General features: G+C 40.7%; 1 protein-coding gene across 1 annotated transcript; it reads right to left on the bottom strand.

The window, feature by feature from the left end:
* Nucleotides 1–14783: 14783 nt before the first annotated feature.
* LOC103698426 (UPF0481 protein At3g47200-like) lies at nucleotides 14784–16995 on the bottom strand. Its single transcript, XM_089929341.1, has 2 exons — nucleotides 16832–16995; nucleotides 14784–16618 (listed from the first exon to the last, which is right to left on the bottom strand). Exon 2 carries the CDS (start codon nucleotides 16606–16608, stop codon nucleotides 15211–15213), a length of 1398 nt encoding a protein of 465 aa, XP_089785467.1. The 5' UTR covers nucleotides 16609–16618; nucleotides 16832–16995; the 3' UTR covers nucleotides 14784–15210.
* Between the last annotated feature and the right edge of the window lie 1427 nt (nucleotides 16996–18422).

Here is an 18422-nt window from a genome sequence, read left to right as displayed (position 1 = left end):
TAATTTAATATTATGTTATATTATGAGAAATTAATTAATACTAATAATTATATTACCATTATGCTATGCTATGCAATATCATATTACTATATTATAATAATAATATTTTATATTACAGTAATATTATACTATATCGTATATTATGTATTAATATATGTTATGTTTTATCATGCTCTATTGTATAATACTATGCAATGTCCTTTATGGTAATTTTGTCATATAAAAGTACTTTCTCAATTTGTTTACCAAACATATGTTAAAGTGCTACAGCACTTTAAAAATATAGTTACCAAACAACAAACAGCTTTTTATAACAGCTCTACTTCAGACAGCTCTACTTCCAACAGCTCTACTTCCAACAGCTCTACTGCCAACAGCTCTCCCAAACAGGGCCTAAGTCTCGTTTGAAGGAGCTTTTGAAGGGCTAAAAAGTATTTCCTAGCCTTCCAAAAGCACTTTTAGATCCGGATGTTTAGTAAAAAATTTGGAAAGCTGTTTTTGTTTCCCATAAAGCTAAAAACAACTTTTTGGGAGAAGCTCCATTTTGGAGCTTTCCGAAAAAGCACTTTTACGCCCGATCGGAAAGCTGTTTTTTCGATCAAAATATCTGGGATAAAATATAACAATTACACAAAATGTCCCTTTATAATTCTGAAAATCTAATAGAAAATTTATTACAGAGATAAAAAGTCATCAGAAGGGTGAAACATTAATTTACACTAATAATTATAATATTTTATACTTTTATTATTGTATTATACTATAAATATAATATTATATTACATTATATCATAATACATTAATATATTATGTTAAATAATTTAATATTTATTATATTATGAAAAATTAATTTACGCTAATAATTATAATATTTTATACCTTTATTATTGTATTATACTATAAATATAATATTATATTACATTATATCATAATATATTGATATGTTGTGTTAAATAATTTAATATTATATTAAACTATTATGCTATAGTATACAATATTATATTGATATATTATAATAATATTATATTATATTACAGTAATATTATACTATATTTATATTTATATATTAATACATAATATATTTTATCATACTCTATTGTATAATACTATGCAATGTCCTTTATGGTTATTTTGTAATACCAAAAGTACTTTTTCAGTTTGTTTGCCAAATACATGTTAAAGTGGTACAGCACTTTAGAAATGTAGTTACCAAACAGCAAATCTTTTTTATAAAAGCTCTACTTCAGAAAGTTTTACTTTCAAAATCTCAACTACCAACAACTCCTCTAAATAGGGTCTAAATTGTCAGTCCAGGGGGCAAGTACTGCTTTAATTTCTAGTCCCCATCCTTCACCATACCGTATAGAAATTCCAACACTGCCTTTGACCCGCCCTTCCCCTCCCACCCCTACGCACGCTAAAAAAAAGGTTTTTTTTTCATGAATACCTTCTAAAAATTTAAATTTACGTGAATATTCTCTTAAAATTTATATTTATTTCTGTATCCTCATAGAATAGTGTTTTTACACAAATGCCTCTAATATAATAGTTTTTCTAACACCATTTATAAAAACCATATTTATTTTAATTAAAAAAATAAGTCATCTAATCACCGAATACATATTGTGTCACTAAAATCCGATCTGATGCTTCGGCGACGAGGAGGATGTTAATCAATCTGCTATGATGGAACATCAACACATATTTAATTGAGGCGTCAAGTACTCACTACAGGAAAAACTACTTTTTCCGACTTTTGTCTGCCGACGCTAAGTAGAAGCGTCGGTAATTTTTGCTGAGCACCAAAATTTGCCGTCAGTAGGTCTGGCTAAGACGACGCTTATAAGCGTCGCGAAAGGTTCCACCGACGCTTATAAGCATCGTCGGAAGCCGTAGCTTAGGCCGACGCTTTTAAGCGTCGGCGAAAGCAAAAAATCCCCCAACCGCAGCCATCTCCCTTTTTTTTTCTTTTTTTCCTCCCAACGACACTTTAGAAAGCGTCGTCGGAGGCCATTATCCCCCCTCCCCTCTCCTCGCTGCAAATTCCTCCCGATCCCTAATCCATCCAGCCGCCCCCCTCTCCTTCTCTCTTCGCCGCTTGCCCCCTCCTCTCTACAAATCCCCTCCCCCCTCCCGATCCCTCAAACCCCCTCCCTTACAAATCTCTAACCCCCTCCTGATTCTCGATCAAATCCCTTCCAAGAAGTGAGAGAGAGAGAGATAGCGGCCATGCTTCATAGACAGTTCGATGGAGCTTCTTCCCTCTTCTGCGGCGTCGGCTTCATGCCTTCTTAGGCCACCCAGGCCCCCGATCCCTCCTCCTCCCCCGCCAAGGTACCCATCAGGCTCTCTCTCTCTCTGTAGAATCACGATCTCGATATCTCGACCTCTGAATCCTTGTTCTCGATCATGCTCTCAATCTCAGATTCGCGGGGCTCAGGGCGCCGTCCCACTGACCGTGAAGCAGATCGCCGAAGCCTTCTCGCCTCACTCGAAGATGAGATCCGTGCCCTCCGGTCCTGGCAGTCCCTCCTGGAGCCGGAGTCCGGCTCCCCGGACTGGATCTGCGCCGGCCTCGTCTGGATCGAGCTCCTCCACGCCTCCCTCGATGACCTCCACCAGCTCCCCCAAGCCCAGGACACCCTCCGCTCCGCTCCTCCATCCCCTAGACCGACCGCCTCCTCGACGACTTCCTCCGCTTCGCCGACGCCTACGACTCCTTCCGATCCGTCCTCATCTCCCTCAAAGAAGCCCAATCCAAGCTCCAGACCGCCATCCGGTGGCGCGACAAGGCCCGGGTCGCGTCCTCTGTCCGGTCCCAGAAAAGAATCCAGAAAGATCTCACCAAGCTCGCCGTTTCCATTCGAGAAGCATCCAGATCGCCCACCCCCGCACTGGCGGCGGATGCGGCGGAGGCGGAGATGACGGGGATCATAAGGAGGCGACGGCGGCCACGGCGATGGCTTCGGCGGTGGTTTTCTTGGGGATCAGGGCGGTTTAATCCTCCGCGTCGGAATCCTTCCGGTTTTCTTGGAGATGCCCCCCTCAGGTTGCGGTAAGAAAATATATTTTTATATATTTTTTTCTTTAAAAAAAATTATGACGACGCTTTAAAGCGTCGTTAATTTAAAAAACAGGAGTCAAACCCGACACTTTAAAGCATTGCTAGACGGATTTTAGCGACGCTTTTAAGCGTCACTAAAAATAACCTTTAGCGACACTTTTCAAACGCGTCAGCAATTTTTTTTCCACCCCGACATAGTCGACGCTTTGGCGACGCTTTAAAAAGCATCGGAAAGAAAATTACCGACGCTTATAAGCGTCGGTAAAAGCCTTAAAAAGCATCGCCAAAGCCCCTTTTTCTTGTAGTGACTAGTCTCCTCCACAGGGTGGCATGCAAGAAGTCTATTTGTTGAAGAGTTTCCGGTGAGGACTCTCCGATGCTTAGGTCAGAATAACGATGCAATAGTGTGGAAGGGAGAAATCTCAGCAGAGAGTAATCAGCCTCAAGTTTCTAGGATTGCCTTCTTTATATAGAGGAATCAGCCTTATCGTTATTTGGGCCGATATGATATGCAATAATCTCAGACAGCTACAGGTGGTACGGCTATGATGTGGAGGCCAGTATGCATGGGCAGAGTGCGACGTAGGTCTTGTTGGGAATTGTGTCCCAAAGCCAATTTTTATTGTAAGAATAATGTATATGTTTTATTTAATGAATAATAAAATCTATTATGGCACTCTTTTCATCACAAGTGTTGCATCTTCAAATAGGAACTCCTGTGTATTGTGATGAAGTCCTTAGGACTAATTTAGTGGATAAAGGAGGTTTTATCATTTAGTCCTTAAATTAGTTCGCGACCGATTGACAAGCTATTAATTGGACAATAGCTATGTCAAGTATAGGTCGTTGTATGCCATTTAGTTGGTTGTCCTCTTAACCAAGGAGTGTGGAGACACTGGTATGGCATATAGGTGAGATGTAGGAGTACATCGTCGCTGAACAGTGACTCACCTATTGAGCACTCCACTGTCAGGAGTTAGCTCACAAAGCATATGGGCATAAGTATCCCTTAGACCTGAGACTATCACGGTGACTTGCAAGCAACTCACTGTACTTTGGCACTGAACGATCTGAATTTCTAATTCAGATATTGAAAAGTTGCTGGGTGCAGTCAAGTACTCGCGAAGTCTGTGTATGAGTCAAGAAGGGATTGACCGCTCCAGATTATAGGAGTTGATGTTTCGCTGTGTTTCAATTTAGTAAAACCTTGGCCAGGGTAAACCAAGTGATTGGTCACTTGAATTTAATTAATTGAAATACAATATGGATGACCGGACCAAAGTATGACAGTTCACTTTAGGTCATCTTGAGCATCGTTGGTCAAAAGGATCAATTATGCGGTAACCATATGAATGGGTTCTTGAATGTTGCTTTGCATATTCGACCTATCCGGACGTCGGGTATCATTGCTAGATGGTCACCTCGATTAGTGCATGAAGTGGTTCATGTACTACCGGCTTAGTGTTCGAACCTATCGGAGTCACGCACACAAGTCAAGTTAAGTAGGAAGGACTTGATCCAATTTAATTGAGAATTAAATTGTGGGTCATGTGAGATTTGGTTTTGTTTATGTTCAGCTAGCACTGAACATGAGGTACATACTGAATTTCATGGATGTGTATTTGATTATGTCTGTATTCTGGCTTAATCAAGTTTCAATTAATGTAATTGAAATTGATTTGGGCTCATTTGTTGAGTATGGTTTTGAATTGGATTCAAATAAATATAATTGGGCTTTATGACGATTTATTCCATATTTATTCTAGTCCAAGTGTGACTCGGATTGATCTGAAAATTGAACTAATTGGAGTTCACATGAATCAGATTCATGTGGAATTTTTTCGGATCCAAAATCTTTCAAATTGGTCTTCAATTTGGTTTAGAACCAATAATGGACCCAAGCCCATTTTAATTCAGCCCATTTGAATTAAACCATTTAAGAAAAATCAATTTGAATTGGGAATTTACTTAGATGCCCTCCTGAATTAAATGACTCGTTTCCTGTGTTTCTTCTTCGGTCCACACAAGCCTGTGAACCACTTTTCTGCTGAAACGTTCTCCCGTGAACCACGGTTTTTCCCTTCTTTGAAACACATAAATTGACCGCTTGATCTTCCTCATCCTGCAACCATTTGAAGATCCGAAGAGACGTGTCTCTTCGGTTTTCAAAACTCTTTAATGTAGTGCTGATTTAAATGAAATCAAACGGTTCAAAAAAAATTTAATTAAATCATGAATCGTTTGGCGTTTTCTCTTCCCTGGTTCAGCCTTTTCTTTGCCTATAAATAGGCTGGGGTTCTCTTCATTCTTTGCTAGAGATTTTATCTGGGGAGAGGGGAGATTCATGATCTTTTGAGTAGCTTGAAAAGAGAGGAAAAGGAAACGGGAAGAAAGAGGAAAAGAAAGAAAAGAAAAAAAAAGGGAAGAAAGAATTTTTGAAATTCTTTTCTTCCATGGGTTTATTTGCAAAAAAAGGTTTTTGCACTATACAGACATTATCCAACCTTCCTGCATTTCTTGGCGTGCGTGTGAAGTAGAGGGTCTGTACATCCGGGCCTCGCATAGCACCAGATCCACCAGTACCAGATCCGGCACCAGATCCAGTTCCAGATCCAGTTCCCGATCCAGTACCAGATCTAGCATCCGATCCAGTATCTGATCCAGCACTTGGCCCTGTACCAGATTCTGTTCCAGAGTACCTCGATCAATCTTCCGCTGCGGGACCGAGGTATGGTAAACATAATATAGTTATGTTATTTATTTATACCTGTTATAAATAAATAGATAAAAATTTAAAACTGATTTTCTGACCTGGCATCCGATTTTATCGGATTTTGCGGGAGATTTTTACTTCAATTGGTATCAGAGCTAGGTTGGCCGATGGAATTGGCCTATAATATCTAGAATTATGCATGATTTAATTTTTTAAATTTAGATTAGATCTAGATTTATTGATAAAATATCAATCTTGTGCTGAATTATAAGGTTGTCCTGCTATAAGGTTAACCCCTTATAGTGAAAAGGTTGTCCTAGCACAAAATTGAGATTAATTTGTATCATAAAATAAATAGTTTATTTTTGTGAAATTATACATAATTGATGTTTATGAAATTTCAGTTTTAAATTTATTATGACCACAAAGTTTAAATATAAATTGTTTATATTTGGAATAAATTGACATCTTGAATCCATGATCATAATACATTTAATAAAGAATTAAATGTTGAATTTAAAATTTAAAATTTGAATTTCAAATAAAGATTTAAAATTCAAAATTTGAAATTCGAATTAAAATTTAAATTTGAACATGGGTTTTGGGGCATGGGTTAGCACAATCAGATTAGTTGATTAGGTTAGACCTAATGTTAGAATTGAATTGGAATCAATAGTTGTATTAGACTAAATTCATTTTTCTAATTTGATCAAACTCAATAGTTTAGTTGATCATGTCCAAACACTTCAATTGGATCTGATTGTGGCTCAGTGGTCGAGCCTGAGTTCTCAATGACTATCTAAATCAACTTGACATACCATTTGGTGTCTAAGGCAAGTTGGATCTACGGTTATTAATTGGGGCTACCTCTTTCCTGGCCAACTCTGTTGGTGTCTAGGAAAGACGGTTAATGGCGGAACCCTCCCGTGATCTCTCTTACCTGGCCAATGTGGTCGTTCAAGCTTTGATTTAGATATCTTGAGACTTGGTACTCACCCATGTCAATAAGGAAATCAGTATGACTGATTTAGATGTCCATAGACCAATGAAATTCTATGTTCTCTATATGACTCAGTGCAGTCAGTGGGAGGATATAGAATTATCGGTCTCTCTAAAATCCTCTAAATTATTAGGTCCTTAAAATGATATAGTTATATAGATAACTAGGTCATAGCCTCCCATTAAAATGGATGATAATTGGTCCAGTATTTCAGTTGGACATGCAGGACGCTTCCGTCTGGTGTTCATCTGAATATTGGAATTATCCTTCATTATATGATAGCTCTTTGAGCTATCTGATTGTGATTAGGTTGGCCGAGCTTTCCTCGGGCCTGATCATACATTAGGTAGTGTCATCGAGTTAGTTCATTAATGGTTGGATCTGACCAGGATTTTCAGTGGAGGCCTCCACCTACTGATTACCACCTGGGGCAAAATAAAATACTAGAAATTATTTAGAGAAATAATTGGTAATGTACCTACCCTTAGATGCATATGGGTTGGCCGAGCTTTCCTCGGGCCTGTATACAGTCCATGTGGATTCTAGTACCCGCTAAGGAATTAAAGTAATTCCTCGAATTAAAGGTAAAGGTTAAAAATTTGACTAAAATAGTGGGAGAAATCTTTAGACTGAAGTCCAAGTCTTTAGAATTAAAATAAATCATATACTAATTAGCTCTGGTTTTTCCTTTCAGATATGGCTAACTCATTATCCCTCCGAACACTATTAGACAATGATAAGCTTAATGGACCTAACTTCGATAGCTGGTATCGAAAGATGAAAATAGTATTAGAGCATGAGCGGATCCTGTATGTGATATCGGATCCTGCACCTGAGGAACCTGCAGCCAATGCACCACGTGCAATCAGAGACGCTTATCAGAAGTGGTTCAACGATCGCACTACAGTGCGTTGCATCATGAGGGCCTCGATGAATGACGAGTTTAGTCGTAAATTCGAGGAAGCGCAGCCAGTGGAAATCCTTCAAATATTGAAGGAGTCTTTCGGCACACCTGATGATGTTGAACGACATAAGACCTCCTGCGCTATATTCAATGCCCGCATGAGGGAAGGGGCATCGGTCACCGATCATGTATTGTACATGGTCGAACAAATCGATCGCCTAAGTAAACTTGGCTTTCCTTTGCACGAGCAATTGGGCAAGGATGCCATTTTGAATTCACTTCCCAAGTCCTACCTGACCTTCCTTAGTCATTATAGAATGACTAAACCTGAAGTATCCTATCATGGTTTGCTAGGTTTACTGCAGACCTATGAGAAGGATCACCAACTCAAAAAGGAGTCGGTGAATGTGGTAGGTGGGACTTCTGCAGGACTTTCTTCCTTTAAGAAAGGAAAGAAGAAGAAGGTGCAGAAAGCTCGTGCTGGGGTCTCTAAGCCCAAACAGACTATGAAGCAGAAATCTGATCAGAGTAAGGCAGAATGCTTCTTCTGCAAGAAGCAGGGTCACTGGAAGCGGAACTGTCCGGCTTATTTAGCATCCCTTGATCCAAACAGGCCAAAGAAGAAAATGCAGCAAACAGTTGCCGCACAAGGTAATTATATGATAACACCTTGTAATTTTTCTGTTTATGATTCTACTACCTGGGTATTGGATACTGGAAGTCCAATTAATATTTGCAATTCTTTGCAGGGACTTCAAGTAAGTAGAAGATTCAAGAACGGCGATCGATTCCTAAATGTTGGTGATGGAAGATCGGTTCCAGTCCTAGCTTTAGGAGTCATTGAGTTGTTTTTTGAGTCTGGAGTAGTTATGTTAGATGATTGTCACTTTTGTCCAGCATTCTTGATGAATGTCATCTCTGTAGGCTTTTTGGCCAAGAATGGTTATACCTTTTATATAAATGAAAGATTTTGTGATATCATTTTGAATGATACTAAAATTTTCAGTGGACAAATGAAATATGGCATTTATACTCTATCATTGCCTGTGAATGTAATGTACACATCTAATAAACACCCTAAATTAGATAAAGTCAATGAAACCTATTTATGGCATTGCCGGCTTGGTCATATAAACAAAAACAGGATAAACAGGTTAGCCCAACAAGGCATTTTAGAAATCAATGATTGTGAATCATTGCCAACTTGTGAATCCTGTCTACTGGGTAAAATGACCAAGTCACCTTTTTCTGGAAAGGGTGAACGAGCCAGCGATGTTCTTGGCCTCATACATACTGATGTATGTGGACCTATGAACGTAAGTGCCAAAGGTGATTATGCCTACTTCATAACCTTCACAGATGACCTATCCAGGTATGGGTATGTCTATCTGATGAAGCATAAGTCGGAATCATTTGAAATGTTCAAACGATTTCGTAATGAAGTAGAAAAACAGACTGGAAAGAGTATTAAGATCCTTCGGTCAGACCGAGGAGGAGAATACCTTTCCGGTGATTTCTTGACTTATCTAGAGGAGAATGGGATTCTCTCACAATGGACCCCTCCAGGAACACCTCAGCATAATGGTGTATCCGAAAGAAGGAATCGAACTCTGTTAGACATGGTTCGATCCATGATGGGGTTTACTAGTCTGCCTCTATCTTTTTGGGGTTATGCTTTAGAGTCTGCGTGTATAATACTAAATAAGGTTCCAAGTAAGTCTGTTGAGAAGACTCCATATGAGATATGGACTGGGCGTAAGCCGACACTTTCATACCTTAGGGTTTGGGGATGTCCGGCTTATGTTAAACGTTCTCAAACTGACAAACTGGGTCCTAGGTCCGATAAGTGTTATTTTGTAGGGTACCCCAAGCAAACTAGGGGTTATTACTTTTACCTTCCTAATGAACAAAAGGTGTTCGTAGGACTTAAGGCAACATTTTTGGAAAAGGAATTCCTTGGTGAAGGAAATGTTGCCTCTAAGGTTGAACTTAGTGAAGTTCAGCAGGTGGAAGATTTAACACAATCTACTGAACCCACAGAATCGGTTTTGATTAGATCAAACCCGGAGCCCAATGTAGAAGCACCATTAAGGCGATCCGGTAGAGTACCGCGTCAAGTGGATAGATACTACGGTTTCTTGGTCCATGACGCGGATCCTATTGAGCTCGATGAGAACAATGAGGATCCGATCACCTATATGGATGCTATGCAGAGGTCTGACTCTGAGTTGTGGCTTAATGCCATGAAATCCAAAATGGAGTCCATGGAAATCAATAGTGTATGGACACTAGTTGATCCACCCGAAGGGATAAAACCCATAGGGTGCAAATGGATCTTCAAAAGAAAGAGAGGCGCAGACGGAAAGGTGGAGACCTATAAAGTCCGTCTGGTTGCCAAGGGGTATCGTCAACGTTATGGTATCGATTATGACGAGACTTTTTCCCCTGTGGCAATGCTAAAATCTATTCGGATCATGCTAGCTATAGCAGCATATATGGATTATGAAATCTGGCAAATGGATGTGAAAACAGCTTTTCTAAATGGAGAGCTGGAAGAAGAGGTGTATATGATACAACCTGAGGGTTTCATATCCACAGACGAGTCCAAAGTATGCAAGCTGCAAAAGTCCATTTATGGACTTAAGCAAGCTTCTCGAAGTTGGAACATACGTTTCGATAAAACTATCAAAACGTATGGCTTCGTTAAGAACGAAGAAGAACCTTGTGTTTACAAGTGGGCTAACGGTTCAGTGATCACATTCCTTGTCTTGTATGTGGATGACATTCTCTTAATTGGGAATGACATTCCTGCATTACAAAATGTGAAACTCTGGCTGTCATCACAGTTCTCCATGAAGGATCTGGGAGAAGCATCCTACATCCTAGGGATGAAAATCTATAGAGATAGATCTAAGAGGTTGCTTGGATTATCCCAATCCACGTACATCGACACTATGTTGAAGCGGTTCAACATGGAGCATTCCAAGAAGGGCTATCTTCCGATAGGCCAAGGAATTTCTCTCTCTAAGAAAGATTGTCCGACAACTTCCGAAGAAAGAGAGCGTATGAGTAGAATCCCATATGCTTCTGCAGTAGGTTCTATCATGTACGCCATGACATGTACAAGACCGGACGTTGCTTACTCACTAGCAGTAGCGAGTAGGTATCAGTCTAATCCGGGTGAGAACCATTGGAAGGTGGTGAAAACCATCCTTAAGTATTTGAGAAATATTAAAGACCAATGGTTAATCTATGGAGAATCCAACTTAAAACTTGTGGGGTTTACAGACTCTAGTTTTCAGTCAGACCATGATGATAGTAAGAGTATGTCAGGATTTGTGTTTACCCTGAATGGAGGAGCAGTCTGCTGGAAAAGTTCCAAGCAGCATTCAGTAGCCGATTCCGTATGCGAAGCAGAGTATGTTGCTGCATCAGATGCGGCAAAGGAAGCTGTTTGGATCAAGAAGTTTGTAAATCAACTTGGTGTTGCTCCCTCAATCAACGGTCTAGTTTTTTTGTATTGTGACAATACTGGAGCCATTGCACAAGCAAAGGAGCCAAAGTCCCACCATAGAACCAAGCACATTCTGCGTCGCTACCACCTTGTACGAGAGATCGTGGAACGAGGTGACGTCAATTTTCGAAAGATCGATGGAAAGGAGAACCTAGCTGACCCATTCACTAAAGCCCTTTCTGTAAAGGAGTTCGATTATCACAAATCGAAGATGGGTATTAGATACTGTACAAATTGGCTTTAGTTCAAGTGGGAGTTGTTGGAAATTGTGTCCCAAAGCCAATTTTTATTGTAAGAATAATGTATATGTTTTATTTAATGAATAATAAAATCTATTATGGCACTCTTTTCATCACAAGTGTTGCATCTTCAAATAGGAACTCCTGTGTATTGTGATGAAGTCCTTAGGACTAATTTAGTGGATAAAGGAGGTTTTATCATTTAGTCCTTAAATTAGTTCGCGACCGATTGACAAGCTATTAATTGGACAATAGCTATGTCAAGTATAGGTCGTTGTATGCCATTTAGTTGGTTGTCCTCTTAACCAAGGAGTGTGGAGACACTGGTATGGCATATAGGTGAGATGTAGGAGTACATCGTCGCTGAACAGTGACTCACCTGTTGAGCACTCCACTGTCAGGAGTTAGCTCACAAAGCATATGGGCATAAGTATCCCTTAGACCTGAGACTATCACGGTGACTTGCAAGCAACTCACTGTACTTTGGCACTGAACGATCTGAATTTCTAATTCAGATATTGAAAAGTTGCTGGGTGCAGTCAAGTACTCGCGAAGTCTGTGTATGAGTCAAGAAGGGATTGACCGCTCCAGATTATAGGAGTTGATGCTTCGCTGTGTTTCAATTTAGTAAAACCTTGGCCAGGGTAAACCAAGTGATTGGTCACTTGAATTTAATTAATTGAAATACAATATGAATGACCGGACCAAAGTATGACAGTTCACTTTAGGTCATCTTGAGCATCGTTGGTCAAAAGGATCAATTATGCAGTAACCATATGAATGGGTTCTTGAATGTTGCTTGGCATATTCGACCTATCCGGACGTCGGGTATCATTGCTAGATGGTCACCTCGATTAGTGCATGAAGTGGTTCATGTACTACCGGCTTAGTGTTCGAACCTATCGGAGTCACGCACACAAGTCAAGTTAAGTAGGAAGGACTTGATCCAATTTAATTGAGAATTAAATTGTGGGTCATGTGAGATTTGGTTTTGTCTATGTTCAGCTAGCACTGAACATGAGGTACATACTGAATTTCATGGATGTGTATTTGATTATGTCTGTATTCTGGCTTAATCAAGTTTCAATTAATGTAATTGAAATTGATTTGGGCTCATTTGTTGAGTATGGTTTTGAATTGGATTCAAATAAATATAATTGGGCTTTATGACGATTTATTCCATATTTATTCTAGTCCAAGTGTGACTCGGATTGATCTGAAAATTGAACTAATTGGAGTTCACATGAATCAGATTCATGTGGAATTTTTTCGGATCCAAAATCTTTCAAATTGGTCTTCAATTTGGTTTAGAACCAATAATGGACCCAAGCCCATTTTAATTCAGCCCATTTGAATTAAACCATTTAAGAAAAATCAATTTGAATTGGGAATTTACTTAGATGCCCTCCTGAATTAAATGACTCGTTTCCTGTGTTTCTTCTTCGGTCCACACAAGCCTATGAACCACTTTTCTGCTGAAACGTTCTCCCGTGAACCACGGTTTTTCCCTTCTTCGAAACACATAAATTGACCGCTTGATCTTCCTCATCCTGCAACCATTTGAAGATCCGAAGAGACGTGTCTCTTCGGTTTTCAAAACTCTTTAATGTAGTGCTGATTTAAATGAAATCAAACGGTTCAAAAAAAATTTAATTAAATCATGAATCGTTTGGCGTTTTCTCTTCCCTGGTTCAGCCTTTTCTTTGCCTATAAATAGGCTGGGGTTCTCTTCATTCTTTGCTAGAGATTTTATCTGGGGAGAGGGGAGATTCATGATCTTTTGAGTAGCTTGAAAAGAGAGGAAAAGGAAACGGGAAGAAAGAGGAAAAGAAAGAAAAGAAAAAAAAAAGGGAAGAAAGAATTTTTGAAATTCTTTTCTTCCAGGGGTTTATTTGCAAAAAAAGGTTTCTGCACTATACAGACATCATCCTACCTTCCTGCATTTCTTGGCGTGCGTGTGAAGTAGAGGGTCCGTACATCCGGGCCTCGCATAGCACCAGATCCACCAGTACCAGATCCGGCACCAGATCCAGTTCCAGATCCAGTTCCCGATCCAGTACTAGATCTAGCATCCGATCCAGTATCTGATCCAGCACTTGGCCCTGTACCAGATTCTGTTCCAGAGTACCTCGATCAATCTTCCGCTGCGGGACCGAGGTATGGTAAACATAATATAGTTATGTTATTTATTTATACCTGTTATAAATAAATAGATAAAAATTTAAAACTGATTTTCTGACCGGGCATCCGATTTTATCGGATTTTGCGAGAGATTTTTACTTCAGGTCTGACACGAGACATGGGGCTGCCACTACTGTGAACTGCCAGGACTGTTGGTTCTTAGGGTTATTAGCCCTGCTTGACGCATTTTGATGGTTCTTCTCAGCTGGCGACTCCTCGGTTGGAGCTAAAGTCGTTCACCACTATCCATGTCCGAGATCAAGGGAGTTAGTCTAGCCTGAGATCAAGGTGTCCCATATTTTCTCCATCAATGGTCATATACTTATGATGCTGGCATAAAACATTAGCATAATATAATAATATTAATTTGTTGTAAAGTATGCTAGTGGGCTAACTAAGTGAAACGGCGCTTGGAAGACCATTAGTTGTTGTGAGATAAGGACCGGGCTCAAGAAATCTCTCGCTCGCTGTCACACTCTCTCTCCTCCTCTCCAAGCCATAGGGCAAACAAGTTAAAACTGGCAGAACATTACCTAACGAGGGGCTTGGGACTCGACAATGCACGTGAGCTGGGGGGAGGTGGGGAGCGCCTGAACTTCAGCCAATACAAAGTCACATCACAATGGTGAATTTGCTCGCCAACCATTGAGGTGGTAGCCCAATGGGAGCGTGGTCTTACTTCCAATTAAGTGGTTCTGAGTTCGAAACGCACGAGCGTCGATTAAATTGTGGAGACTAAATGCTCTCTGCTCGAACACGGGGTCTGGAAGGGCGTATCGCTCTGCTAGTAGTCTCAGTGGTGCCAGGTGTGACGTACTTACACGTGGTATTCGAGTCGGAGCCGAGAAGGGTAATCGAGCCGGGCCCACGGGTGGGGAGGGTATGAGTAAAACCGGCCAAGGTGCCCAACACACGGTCATTTTTGCCCGCATCGAACATTCTCCTGGCGGGGTGGGGGCCCAGTGGAGGCTGCTACGCAGGGGTGGGCTTGTCTTTTCCTCCCTCCTTCCCCTTTTGCTTTAGCAAAAAAAAAAAAAACAAAACAAAACAATGGACGGATTTACGGATTGCTGTCCTGCACACTCTCCATCTACGTGCATCCGGGGAGATTGGTGGGGTCGCCCCCGGACCCTCCTGAGAAAACGTGCCAGTCATTCCGAATGCCATTAGTCAGTATTAGCGAACAATAAGCGTTTTCAATCAATAATATCTTACAGAAACAAGGTTAAATACTGCATATATCATTAGTTCCAGCATCAGTTACAACAGATAAACTATTAAGCAGTTAGGTACACGGTTTAAAAAGTTCCACTTGCAAGCTTAATTTACATTGACGGGGAGAATTCACACAAGTAGCTACCACGACACTTATTAGTAATTACACCAAAAGAAGATGAAAAAAACTTGGTCTCCCCCGATGGGGGGAGGATCCCTGAAATCTAGGGGAGACACATCAGACAGCTTACAATATATATAACACAGGAAAGAACATTACAGCTGAGACAAGTGGGACGGATCATGCGCGATGGATTACATTCATGCACGATTTATTCAGCATAACATCAAACGCTGCTCCTAGCTAGCAGCGGTGCCATTCATTTTCTCTTGTAGCCCTCGACGGCGTAGATGGTCTGGATGAGGGCGAGAACTGATAGAGCGATGCCGGCAACAAACGACATGCTCAGCCATACATTGGAGCAATAACGTTGCTTCCCATCGGCATAGATTCTGCGCCACTTGCTGGTGCAACGATCATTCACCTCCTCGTATACGCTAGCCAAGTAACCGGGCGTCTTATAATGATCGATCACATTATGTAATTGCCTGAAGACAGCGACCACCTCCGCACGGCTGGTCAATCTGTGCTCCAACACCCCTCTTGTATCAAGCAGCTCCACGTCTTCTTCTCTCTGCACGATGTGATTCAAGAATGCGACGTAGGCTGTGATGTACGAGTCCATGTTGCCAAGAGACTGCTCAAAGTTGATTAGATTATGGAGGAGAATATTGGTATGGTCATAGACGCCCAATGCCGGCACCTGGATATCTCCAGATTTCCTCGTCGTTACGTCGAGCACGCATTGTGGCACACCTACCGTTTTTTTCACCTTAAAATTCACCGCGGACTTTCGTTGGAGCTCTGTTGCGCTGGGGAGATATCGCCGTGGATTGATAATTATAAATGTATCTCCAGGAAGGCTTGCAGCACGATGCTTCGTTGGCTTCAAATACATGTGGTACAAATGAAGCAGATGATGAACAACCTCTGTTTCTGTGTCATTCGAACCGTTGCATTCTAAACCGAGAGTACCAAAAAACTTGAGAGCAACTTTTCTGATTGTGGGTTGGCCTTCATTGCCTTCATTGTTCATATATTCGTTTGGGTGAATAGCAATTTGCATATTGAAAACATCCTCAAGGATAAAGAAAGGGATTTGGCTGTTGAGCAACAGCAAGTCAGTCTTGACAAGCTCCGATGCCCCCACTATATCACGTGGTGCCCATGGTCCATCTTCAAGGCCACCCACAAAAGGGAGTACCTTGACAGGATTATAATGCAATGAAAGCGCAAACAAGATGAAGCAGCTATCAAGCATTAGCATCTCCAGTAAATTTTGGGGATCCATGCCGAAGTTATCGTCTTCCCCATAACGCTCACGATAAAACTTCACAGCATCTTCTTTCCTCTCCTGCATCTCACGGAGGAATCTACCGAGGTCTCGTCTGTAATTATCGCCGATTACTTCTTTCACACACCACAGTTTGTGTTCATCTGTGATTCTGAAATAATTATCCTCCGTCTTCCGGTGGGAGGGACCGATGGCCACCGCCCTTGGCTCGTAAAGCTTCTTGTCACGGTCCTCGGTGCTTGCAGGAGCTGCGCTGGTGCTTTTGGATGCAGTGTAATTACGTGGCTTCTGAAGGACGACATCGATTTTATCCAGCATTTTTTTGGCCCAAACGTCCGTTGCTTCGTCCCTTGGCCAATACATCGCGCCTTTGCTGTAAGAAGGATAGAAATGCTATTAGCTCTAGCTGGGAAAATAATAGATAGGGAGAGCCGCAGATATTAGCTGGCTGGGATGAAAGCATATGAAGGAAGAACCACACAAGCAAGCTTATATGGTAACAGAAGTCATCGGAGCACTGAATACATATTGTGCCACTAAAATCCGATATGAGGATGTTGATCTGCTATGATGGAAGATAAAGTACCGATAAAGAGGCCTCCGATGCTTAAATTTGATAGAGCTCTAAAAAATAGAATAGTAGAAAGACCAAGAAATGGAGGAAGTCGAGTGCACATGGTTTGTGTTCGTTCATAAAGTCTTGAGTCTTTTATTATAGATAAGGAGTACTGGCAGCAAGTCTTTTATTATACAATTAATTCTTGTTGACGGTCCTTAGTATATTTTGGCAGCAAGTATGTGTGGGTTGATCTAGATGCTCCATTATTTGAAGGGTAATGGCGGGGTAACTCAAAAAAATTACTCAAAAACAAAGCACTTAAGTGTTTGGCACCAACTACGTTCTTCTATTAAATGGCATGCTTCATGATGAAATTATTGGTTGAATCAAATCTACCAACTCAACAATGGACCAACATAATTACAAAAGAACGTGCATAAATATGTTTGAATTGTTCTCTTTCCGTTTCATTTCTTTTTCATCGCGATATGCATTGCTCAGAGGTGAAATTATGGCCCATATTTTTTATAATTAAATTAATATTCTACTGCTGAAATGATTGATGTGATTTAATCAATAATTTCTCTATCTCATAATATAAAAGAGCAAAGACTAATTAAGACTATAAACAATATTTTTTTTAAAAAAAAGGTACTGAGTTGAGACGGTCGCCATATCACCTACCTCAAAAATGGATCTCGCAGTTGCCCATCCTATTGGCACGGCAAATACAGCTTGTATGTCAACAACTTGAGTTGAGAGAGGGGTCGTTTCCATAATAACCCTTGTAAGTTGTAACGTTATTTGCTCCATTTATGGGAACAAGTGAAACAATGGACAAATAATTTTTCTTGGTGGGGACAGTCGCTCTGGTCTCGCTGTCCCTTGTATTTATGAAGGCTGACCCACCAGAGTTGACAAAAGAACAAATTAAAGTGCTACGTCCTCGGATGCATGCACAGGAATCTCGATTCGGCTGGAATCATATCTTCTATCCATCATACCAGGGACCGGAAGAATGGACGAAGATCGCTTCTTTTGAAGACGTGATGGTTTGCCGACACTAGGTCTAACTTCTCACGTTCCACCATTGTGGATAGATATCATATTTGGATGGGCACATGGTCTATCTTGAAAATGAATGGCTATCATCCATCATATTGGCATATAAAAAACCAAGTTGTTATGTCAGCCAGATGAGCTGCCAGAGAGGTCCACCATGATAGCCCTTTTAACGTTGGGTAATTGGGTTCTATTTATAAGACTAAGATACTGATCGATAATTTTTCTGAACAGTCACAAGCTGCCTAAATTATATTCTACACCACATGCATATACATCACATGACCGGTGCACCATGGCAATCACAAATATTTATTCCAGTATATCAATTATTGAGATGAGTACTTGATTTATGATCCAAAAAAAAGCTAGTGCTTGGCATGGTGCACCACTATGTGATGAACATAGTGTAGAATAAAATTTCCAGCACAAAAAAACAATGCTACGTTCGTGGCATGCCAGCAGCATCGATCTAACTCCACACATCCTACTATTTTCGAGATGTGTCTCCGCTTGTCCAAATCCTCACGTCCCACGTCGGCAATGGAAACAAAAA

Source organism: Phoenix dactylifera, chromosome 2 (genome assembly GCF_051530095.1).
Source record: "Phoenix dactylifera cultivar Ajwa chromosome 2, Ajwa_hap1_PhDact_Kaust_v1.1, whole genome shotgun sequence".
NCBI lineage: Eukaryota > Viridiplantae > Streptophyta > Magnoliopsida > Arecales > Arecaceae > Phoenix > Phoenix dactylifera.
This window is presented reverse-complemented; position numbering and strand designations above follow the sequence as displayed.